The following is a 10,882-nucleotide window of genomic DNA, read 5'->3' as shown; positions in this document are numbered from 1 at the left end:
GCCCATGGTCCCCTGACACTTAGTCCAGCCGTGGCTGTGTGCTCACAGGGCATCACTGCCCACGGTCCCCTGACACTTAGTCCAGCCGTGGCTGTGTGCTCACAGGGCATTGCTGTCCATGGTCCCCTGACACTTAGTCCAGCTGTGGCTGTGTGCTCACAGGGCATCGCTGCCCATGGTCCCCTGACACTTAGTCCAGCTGTGGCTGTGTGCTCATGGTAATGGCTATATTCTCACAAGGCTACTTTGGCTTCTCCTTGGCCAGTCTTTTTTTTTTTTTTTTTTTTTTAAAGAAAAGAGATTTAGTATGGAAAGTGGTGTTTACCAAAAAGACGTAGAGACAGACCCAGCATTACTCAAGTCTAGGCTGCAGAGGTGTCTCTGGGGACTCACCTGAATCCCTGGGGACGTTTAGATTCTGGGCTACTTACTGTGTGGACTACACCTGAGAGCAGAGACCAGACCTACAGCATTTCTGCAAACAGCTCTCTCACCAGGCACTGTTGGCAACCTTAGGCCAGGCCTGGCCAGATCGTCTGGGCTTCAGTGATGCTGAGTACCATGTAGATTTATGATTCTACCCGTAACACATTTGTGCTGGGTTTAAAAATTATTCATGAGAATAATTTAAGAACATGAAAGAGTTGAAGAAGTGGAACCACCGCCCAGCATGAGCTTTTCTGTGTCTCATTCCAGGCTGGTCCATATGGATGTGTATTTTTAGATAGTTGTTTTATTGTGTACATAAAATTTGGTCTCCTGCTTAACATAAGCATTTTGCATACTTGATGCGATCTCTGTCATTATAATTTTTAATGAATGCATAATATCCTCTTAAGGGGCTGTAACATAAATTAACTGCTTAGTGGAGAATATTTTAAGTTTCTTCTCTACTTGTATAAGTAATACTGTAGTATTTACGCATAAAATGTGTTCCTTATTCGGGATTAGTTCATTGTAATAACTCTGCAGAAGCCCTTGGGTAGACCTGGGGAGTGGTGTGGGGGAGTAAAGCCCAGTCTCAAGGCCTAGAGAGAGCTGCGCCTGTCTTCAGGGTTGGGGTTCACTGATCACTCTACTTAGGGGACATGAGAACACTGAGTAGCATAGCCACTAGCCATGTCAGGAGGGTTTGCACCCGGGGAGGCCAGCCTCTGGACCAGGTGTGGTAGATCTGGTTCCTACTGTTACATTGTAGCAGCCGACTTTCACCTTGTGCTTCCTCATTGGGAAAACCAGGCCAGCGAAGCACAGATGCGTCGTGAATGAAGACTGTGTTCAGTAAAAGGCAGACCAGACGGGGTGAGGTAGCAGATTTAGCTGTGCTAGCTGAGGCTGATAAGATGTGATAGCTAAAGGTTTCTCCCTTCAGCTGGGACCCCGACTGGAAGATGCTGGTTCTGCTCCAGGAGCCGTGTTGGGCTGACCCCTCTGCTCCCCTGATCTAGATACACTGATGGGGAAATCCCTGGATGCTCTGAAGAAGGTGTCTTCTGAAGTGCCACCAGGGTCCATGTGTCTGACCATCTAAGATACAGTGGACCTGCCTTGTGGGAATTTGAAGCTGACATGGACAGACAAACTTCTGGTAGTGAATAGTGCAGGGGGCAGCATGGTGTGAAGTGTGAAGGATAGTGATGTGCCAGGCTACGGACACACCGGCCAGGGAGACCCTGTCTCCTTCTGTCGCCCTCTGCTGCACCCTCACCCTTGCCTGTATACTGTGAAGTGCTGTCTGGCTGCTGAGCCTTTCTACCACTTTCCTGTCATCTATTCGGAAGTTCTACTTTATTTTAAAATGTGATCAACTGGTATGAGTCACAGGGGAAAGCATTTGCTAAAAAACCCCTCCCTTTCATGTGGAAGGCATTTTCTAGTCAAGCTTTTGACATGTGTCACTTGTGTCGTATGAGGGGATCTGCTTCCTCTGGAGCTGAACTGGGGCCAAGAGAGGGCTGTCCACACCGCTGCACACGCAGGATCTCCATTTACAGGCAGGGAATGGATGCGGGTGCCACGCCCAGGTCACACCCAGCTCACCCACGGACTCCACCACCGTATCCTGAGGCCCCTGCCTCTGCCTCCAGGAACAGGACCGAAAGCTGAATTGGCTCCCATGGCTCCCAGACTCCCGTTTGGCATCCAGAGTGAGGTCACACTGCCTGTGAGCTGCTTACCTGTGCTGTCCTCACACCAGCCTCCATGGATGTCATTGGCCATGGATAGGGGATACCAGCTGCTCTTAGAAGGAGGGATGCAGTGTGAAATAGGTCACTCCTAGGCCTCTCCCCTCACGTCTGCTAAGGCCGGCTAGTCTGTCTTGTAACACGTTGACTAATTTTCCCAAGAGATTTCTATCTTAGCTTCCTTAAAAGGAGACAGGGGCAAAATTGCTCAAAACTGCCATTCAGAATGTCCAGCTCCACCCCCCCCCCCCCGAAATAGACAGATGCTGGCCACTGGCACAGGATCCACTCTCCCTTTATGAAAATAAGGTCTATGAGCATTCTACTTGTAATTTTTAAAACTTCAGATTTGGAGAACCTTGTGAATATTGTGTGGAATTCCCGTGTGCCCCTCATTCCGTTCTTGTGTACATAGGATGCCAACGTGGGTATCTTATTAATCAGAGTTCTTGTTTATTCACTTATCTCTGCCCAAACACACACCCAGATGTGGTAACTCACGAGGAGTGTGTATTTGGACTCAGAGTGTGGAAAGCCACATTTTCCTTTAGTGTCTAACCCCTGGCCTCAGGCTTCCGGGCTCCTAGCATGTCACCTAGAGCCTCCTTCCCGAGAAGATGTTCTTTAGGCTACACTCAGTCCACAGACAAAGCCAGGCTGTGACAAGGCACTGTGACAAGGTGGCATTGCACCATGTCCCTGTGGCACCTTGATCTTCAAGTAGCGCAAGCCAGAGTGGCCTGAAGTGACAGACAGAGCTGCATAAGTCAGATCTTCCCCACTGTGTCTCAGGAGCCCTGGACGACTGCTCCTGGTGGACTGGGTTGCCGACAGCCATTGGCTCTTGCATGCGGCTGGGAGCATTTGGACAGAAGAGCTTTGATGGCATGTGTGTGGTTAAGCGTGCAGGGTGTCATGCCCGATTGTGTGTGTGTGTGTGTGTGTGTGTAAGGTTTCACAGTGAAGCGCCAGTTACAGTGCTCACAGTGCTCCAGAGGGCCGAGTGCTCCTGAGACTTCTCAGCAGCTTTCCTGTGAGCACACATAGTGAAATAATCACACAGATGACCTTTGTCTGTGGTTTTGTGGTCAACCAAGTATACACAGAGCACACTAACTCACACGTCACTGAACCTTGCCCTCTGCCCACCTGAGCAGGACAGAGCTCTACAAGCTGTTTGGTGCAGTGAGCGTACAGGTTGAACAGCATCTCAAGGCTGCTTGGGATCCCTCTGGTCCACCCTTGAGAGTGTGAGCGAGCTTTAGACTAGCCATCGGGTTGAGTAGGAGAAGCCATTGAGACTAAGTCCAAGTCTGAGAACTGGGTTTTTCATCTCCTCCCTCAACTCTTGACTCTTACACCTTCATGTCTTTGGACTCTTAGCCGAGCGAAGGTTCTACTGCCGTCAGCATGGGCTGGGAAGTCTGTGGTAGACTCTTCCTGTTCTTCAGATGTATCCCAGTGCCATTCCTGTATGGTGGAACCTAAGTATGTCCCCAGGAAGATTGACTACTTTCCACTGTGCATGTGGTGCCAACGGCTCCCAAGAAGATCCATGGATCTGAGGGTTCCGTGAAGCACACCTGTGGAGCTTAGCCTCTCCTCAGCAGCCACTGATGGGGAGGAGGAACACCCCTCATCTTCAGCCCACCCCATGCTCCTGGCAGGCCTTGAACTCACAAGTAAAGCCCAGTTGCTCTCTGAGGCAGAGGGGTCAGTGTTGCTGAGGTCATTTCGTGTTGGGAAACCTGTAATGTAGTCTGATCCACCTGTGGGAGTTGGGGACCTCTCCCAGACTCTGGGTGCCCCTTTCTCAGTGGATTAGAAGCACGTTGTCTGGTTGGGTGGGTGGTTTGGTGCATTACTTTGGGAGGTTGTAAGAGTTTTAGGAGATGATGAAGTCCATCTCTACAGTGCAGGCCTGGGGGTTGTGACCCAGCCTGTCTGTCCTGTGTCTGTTCCTCAGTCTTCTGTTCTCCTCGCTCACAACCACAGGCTGTCCCAGCCGTGCCTCCCCAGCCATGATGGACCATATCCATCATGAGGAGTCAGAGTCAGTCCTTTTCCCTTCTGTGACTGCTTGTTGGGTATTTGGTCACAACAAGAGTAGCTAGCAGTGAAAGCAAGGCTCTGATCCAGTGAGCAGGAGGTGCCTTGTCCTGTCTGGGGTGCCCTGTCTAGGGGAACCTGTGGATTTTCTTCTGCTCCACCATGGTAGAACCACCTACCGTAAGGACTCAGAAGTAACTGGCAGTCTCTGTGTCCCTCTGGGTCCCTTGGTGGAAATACTTGGCTGTGGTCTGTAGCCGGTGAGAGGTGTGGTCTGTAGCCGGTGAGAGGTGTGGTCTGTAGCTGTGAGAGGTGTGGTCTGTGGCTGTGAGAGGTGTGGTCTGTGGCTGTGAGAGGTGTGGTCTGTAGCCGGTGAGAGGTGTGGTCTGTAGCCAGTGAGAGGTGTGGTCTGTAGCCAGTGGCTGTGAGAGGTGTGGTCTGTGGCTGGGAGCTGTTCTGCTCTGAAAGCCTGGCTTCAGGCTGAGTGGTACCTCTGGGTTTGGGCGTCTGACTTTTGAGGTGAGCTGCAAGTCTGAGTAAGCCTCTTTCAGAATCTGGCGACCTGGCTTTTTATAAATGCAAGTGCTGCTGTTCTGCTCAGCCCTGGTGATAATTACTGAACAGTCTCTAAATGACGCTGACAGGTGACATTGAGGAACCCAACACTCAGGAGTATTCTGGGGACTCGTTCTGTGCCTGACCATATGGTCTAGTAGCTGAAACGATTTAACATCGACATAATGTGTTTCAAAATGGGAGATTTAAAACAGCCTGTTTATTTTCCCTTTTCTTCCAGAGGAATATTTTTATGCCCGTTACAAACATGGCAGAAGCCATGTGTTCACTGCCTCCACCCCACGAGCATAGACCTGTCACTAGGCAGACCCCGTCTCCCGTCCTCATAGTAGGAGAAGCACAGTGCCTGTTCCCCAGCCTGGACGCATGGGCTCTGAGCAGGGGTTTCACCGTGTGGGGCATTAGGACATTTTCGACTGTACTGCTGGTCTAAATGGATCCTTAAGATCTGTAGATGTGGGAGCCTCAAAGGGATCATGGGAGTGGCAGGACCCGTGAGGGCAGAGCGTGTGAACAGCCACATTCACCGTTAACCATTCACCACACAACCGAGGGCACCACACCGCCAAGGGTGCACAGAGAGATGTGAGACAGTTGCTGGGACCACAGAGGACCTTAGGGTCTTGACTGCTACATGCTACTGTGAAAGGCCATGAGTGGTAGCAAACTCTGGCCGCGGGCTCACGGCAGCTCGCCCAGCCTCCCGGTTTTGAAGCTCAGTGAGTAGTGAGGCCCCATTATCACTGATCCAACCTTGCCTAGCACCCCAGACTCAGGCTCAGGCTGTGTGTGTGAGAAAGTGTGTTTTGAGAAAAATGCTGAGAGTTGACCTGGATATGTTGATTCTGTGACTGTCACAGACTAGAGACCACCAGCTCCGGAGACTGCCTCAGCGTTCAATCTCGTTCAAGGTGAAATAGTTGATCTGCGAGCCAGAGTATCTGAGAGGTCGGAAGCCCTGGTGGGAGGGAAGTATTATTATTCAGAAAATCTTAACAAACCAGCTATGAAGTAGAAGCGGGCTCTTAATTAAAAGATAGCACCGTGCAGCCCTGCCGGGCCGGAGCTGGCTGTTTTAGTTTCTGACATCCTTCCCTTCACTGCAGAGCCGAAGTCTGCTGTGTTTCTGGGGTCACTGCACAATCATCACCAATGGCTGGTTGAAAGTTTATTTATAACGCAATAATCAGAAGAGCTGATTACAAGGATCGTTTTAGAATCTTCTGGCTGCAAGAAAAATTGTAAATAGTGTCTGGATGCATGTTCAAACATTTGTCACCATGTGGAGCAAAGGATGCTGGGAGCCCGAAGAGGCTGAGAAATGTTGGCTAGGTCCACGATGTGGTTTGGAGCAAGGGAGTCAGTGTCCACTGTTAGTGTACCCCCACCCTCTCTGCACACTTCCCCCACCCCAGCCCCTTGCACACCCTTCCCATGATAAACCAGCCATATCACTGTGCTGCAGAAGCCAAGAGAGGAAGGAAAGGCTACAGAGAGAGGAGGGGCGGAGAACAGGATGACTTCCCTTAAATGCAGATTATGGTCAGGGCAAGTGACATTGGGAGGAAATCCTTCTTAGATCCTGCACAGCACATAGCAAAACACACACACAGCAGCCCTGTCCCAGAAAGTTTGGTTACATGGGAGCAGGCTGGTCTGCCAGGGAAGGTTCCTACTGCCAGCATCCTCATCTGCTCAGGAAGTGGCCTTCCCCGAGGCTGGGCCCGCGGGAGGTCTCCTGTTTGGGTTATGCACAGACACGCTCCTCTTTCACAGCAATCAGGTTGGAGAGGGTGGGACGTGCACTAAGCTGTGCTGTGGTGGGGCTGCTGTTTAGTTTGATTTAATGTTGATAAATGACAGGCAGTTGCTTGCCCAGATGGGTGGGGATAAATTCCACCAGAGCTCATGCTCTGTAGGCTGGTTCCCCGGCAGGCGGCAGCGAGTTCCTGGTGCGTCATCAGTAGGATTAATGTGCCCTATGACATCTTAGGAGCTCAGAGGGCCCAGACCTTTGAGATTTCCCAGGGGCCCTGGTTCCATGACTCAACCTCTACGACAGTGCCATGCTCAGCATGTGGCTGCTACGCTCCTCATTTGAGTCCTGCAGAGATTGTCCCACTTTCTCCCTAGAGCGTAGTCTAGCCGTCTGGGTGATGATGAGGACTGCCCTATGGTGGGAGCACTCCCTGCCAAGGTCCCCAGCATGATGGCATCATGAAACCACTTTGAAGTGGAGACTCACTCGGTGTCTTTGTTTCTCCAGGGCGGCGGCGACTGGAGTGACGTGGACCCCGTTAAAAAGAAAGACCTTCACTACAGCAGAGATGAGAAATCACAGGGCGTGGAGACCCTCCCCCCAGGTACCGTGTCTGAACTGGGGCTGGTCTTTCGTGGCCCTCCTAATTGTTAACGGTCTGAATATGGTGCCGGGAGCGGTGGCTTGGGGCAGAGAGTGGATGTCTTAAGCTGCTGGACGCTGCCCGAGAGCACACCTTGGCCTTTCCTGTCAGAACCTTGGTGTGATCAGCAGAATTTATTGAAAGAGAAACAAAGTAAAATATGAACAACAGGATCTGTCTGAACTTTAGTTCATGAAAAAAGTTCAAATTGACTTGATTTCTTTTGTTGTTGTTAAAGAGTTTTAGGTTCACAGCAAAGTTGGCAAGAGATCGAGAATGTTCACACGCCATGCCTGCAGTTCCCCACTGCCTGTCTGTATCTCACTAGAGGGGGACACGGGAACAGTCTGTGAACTGCATTAATCAGGGTCACCACCAGAATCCACAGTGAGGGTCATGCTTTGTGGTAGGGCACACTCTGTGCGTGCGTGCATGCGTGCGTGTGTGTGTGTGTGTGTGTGTGTATGTGTGTGTGTATGCGCACATGTGCATGCCTATAGAGAAGGAGAGTGAGTGCCTGTGCACTGGACAGAAGAGGACATTGTCCTCTGTCACTCTCAACCTGTTCCTTTGAGGCGGGGTCTTTTCTTAAACTAGGGCCCACGTTTTCTAAGCAAGCCCCAGAGATTCTCCCTCCGTGGAGATGTGATATGCATTGGATGACCGACTTGTCATGTGGGTCCCTGTGCCTGCACGGGTGCTCTTGTCCACTCGAGACATCTCTCTAGCCCCACATCCTGTGGGTTCTGACAAACATATGACAAAGATCTACTGAGTGTCAGAGTAGAGTGACCGTCCTGGAGACTCCTGTGCTCTGCCTCTTCCCCTGCCTCTCCCATCCCCTGCCAAGTACCAGACCTTATTTCTTTAGGTTTGTTTCTCCTTTTATTTTGTGTGTCCACGTGCATGCGTGTGTGCATGCATGCGTGTGTGTGTGTATGTGTGTGTGTGTACATGTATTCGGATACCTGTAGAAGCCAGAAGAAGGTGTCAGGTCACTTGGTTTTGTAAGTCACAGGAAGTGGGACCTGAGAATTCAACCCCAGTCCTCTGCAAGAGCAATGCCACCCTCTTAACCACTGAGCCACCCCTCCAGCCCTAGCTGGCCAAGTTCTAGCACTAGATGATAGTCCACTGCCTGCCACAGCTTATTTTTGCTTTCACTTGCTAAATGGTGTCTTGGTTGCTTCTAAGTTTTGGTAGTTGTGAATAAAACTACTATATAAATACTGAGATTTCAAAACATGGCTTCTGTTCCAAAGGGAACAAGGCAACGGCTGATTCTAAATGAGTGACCCCGGCCTAGGAACGTGGGCTGGGTGGCCCTCGACGACGTTGTCCACCATGGAAGAGATCCTGTGAGTTTTTATAATTGTAGAAAAGAAAACGTCATGAGACAAGGTGTTCCCCAGCGCCACCAGTGAGGACAGCCAGGAGACGGCGGCAGCAGAGCGGGGTCGCCTCCAGGGTTTTGGACACCGTGTTCCAGATACAGGGATTGGAGAGTATCTGTGAGGGACTCAGAGAGAGAGGGAGAGAGAGGTGGTGCTGCTGTAGACCCGGGACATTTGTGTGTTGCCTCCTAGAGTTTTATTTATGTCTAAGGCCCCTTTGAGTTAGTTTTTGTGAAAGAAGGGAGGTGTCTGTCTAGACTCCCAAACTAATCTGGTTATGGGCATCGGCTGTTGAAAGTTTGCTCTTTCCTGGGTGGTGGCACACTCCTTTAATCCCAGCTCTCAGGAGGCAGAGCCAAGCTCTTCTCTGAGTTCAAGGACAGTGAGGTGTACCGAGAGAGTTCCGGAACATCCAGAACAAAGGAAAGGAGGAAGGGAAAGAGAGAGACAGACAGAAAGAGGCATGACACCGAGACCCTGAAGAAAAGGAAGAGGACCTTTAGAGGGGAGAAGCTGTCAAGCTGAGTAACTCTAGTTCAAATCCCAATGAGGGAGGTAAAGAAGGGTGCACTGCCTCCATGGAGCCTTGAGCAATTGAACTCCCAGGTTACCTGATAAAACGGTTTTGCTCTTGTCTCCTTCAGTGCTGAGTCTGATGAGGAGTTTTGTATGCTTGGAAGGAGACTGTAACCACGAGATTTATTAAGCTGGAAGCACAAGAAAAACACCTCTCTGCATGTTCAGGAGAGTACCAGAATGTTTATGAGGATGAAGCAGTTCAGTCCCAACTGCCATGAAGGGAAATACAGATGCGAGTACGTTCTTAACAATTGGCTCACATCAGAGACTAATGGGTGAATTTGAACACAGCAAGTGGAGTCCTGACACTATAACTCTGCTTGGGCCCAGATGCTGTGAATAAACTGCAGCTTATTTATTTAAAGTTGCAGATGAGTTGCTTTAGACCAGTGACGCCAATGCTGTGACCCCCAACCATAAAAATCATTTCACTGCTACTTCATAACTGGAAGTTTGCTACTGTTATGAATTGTAATGTAAATGTCTCATGTGCAAGAGATCTGATATTTGACTCCAGGGAAAGGGTAATTCAACCCCTAAGGGGGTTTGCACCCACAGGTTGAGAACCACTGCTCTAGATTCTAAAAGATGAAATTGCTTTCTGGACGTTTTAATGTTTGTAAACTTGAGTTACTTTTCTCCCTCCATTTTACTTCCCATTCCCGCATTTCGAAGCTGCTTTTCCTCTCTTTCAAGACTTGATTGCTAATGGGAACAATGTTTCAGACAGCGGGGATCCAGTGTGATACTTCAGTTTTTCCATGAAAACTCTTGTCATTAGAGATGAGTTTTTTCTAGGTATAAAGGATGCAATGTCCATACTTAAGAGTCATGGGGTGGGGGTGGGGGGACTGGAGAGATGGCTCAGCAGGTAAGAGCACTGACTGCTCTTCCAGAGGTCCTAAGTTCAAGTCCCAGTAACCACATGGTGACTCACAACCATCTGTAATGGGATCCAATGTCCTTTTCTGGTGTGTCTGAAGACATATACTCACATATATAAAATAAATAATTTTTTTTTTAAAAATATCAAGTGTGTTTAGAACAAAGCAAACAGTAATATGCGAGGTGAAATGCTTCTGGATAAACATAAACCTATTTTATGACCTTTGTTAATTCGAACTCTTTGCCTTAAATGGTAGACTGTTTAGACGTTTGCACAAAATAAAAAAAAATTGTTTTGCAGGGTTAAGAAATAGAAGGTTGTGTGAATATGTGTGTAGTTGTCTGTGTACACACATGCATGCATACATACATGCATGCATGCATACATACATACATACATACATACACGCATGCACACAAAGGGGCTGGCTGGCTCTAGAGTGTTAAATCTGCCCTGCAGGTTAAACCCTCCATTGCAATGGCTGCCTTAAGGAGGTTGCTAGTTGTGTACCGTATGTATACATCAGTAGCCACACTGCTTCCCAGTGATGACAGCCCCGGGAAGCATGCTACAGCCTACCAGCATCAGAACGTGTATGTTCAGCTTGTATGTCCACAGAGCTGCTGTGGATGTAAGGGTAAGACGCTGCCACTCTCAGTTAGCCTGCTCAGGTTAAACAACCGATGCCTGTTAGGGTAGATTGGTGGTTGTTAGGCTGGCTGGTTGTTAGACTGGCTGGTTGTTAGCCTGGCTGGTTGTTAGGTTGGTGGTTGTTAGGCTGGCTGGTTGTTAGGTTGGCTGGTTGTTAGG

General features: G+C 49.6%; 1 protein-coding gene across 1 annotated transcript in view; it reads left to right on the top strand.

The window, feature by feature from the left end:
- Galnt2 (polypeptide N-acetylgalactosaminyltransferase 2) overlaps window positions 1–10,882 on the top strand; it is a 119,389-nt gene that overhangs the window by 58,528 nt on the left and 49,979 nt on the right. Inside the window, 1 exon segment of the mRNA XM_028767747.1 lies at window positions 7,078–7,174. Within this exon segment, the coding sequence (XP_028623580.1) occupies window positions 7,078–7,174 (97 nt within the window).

The sequence above is a fragment of the Grammomys surdaster genome, unplaced genomic scaffold (genome assembly GCF_004785775.1).
Source record: "Grammomys surdaster isolate TR1022 unplaced genomic scaffold, NIH_TR_1.0 181, whole genome shotgun sequence".
Classification (NCBI taxonomy): domain Eukaryota; kingdom Metazoa; phylum Chordata; class Mammalia; order Rodentia; family Muridae; genus Grammomys; species Grammomys surdaster.
The sequence above is the reverse complement of the archived record's forward strand: the minus strand, read 5'-3'. Positions and strand labels throughout refer to the sequence as shown.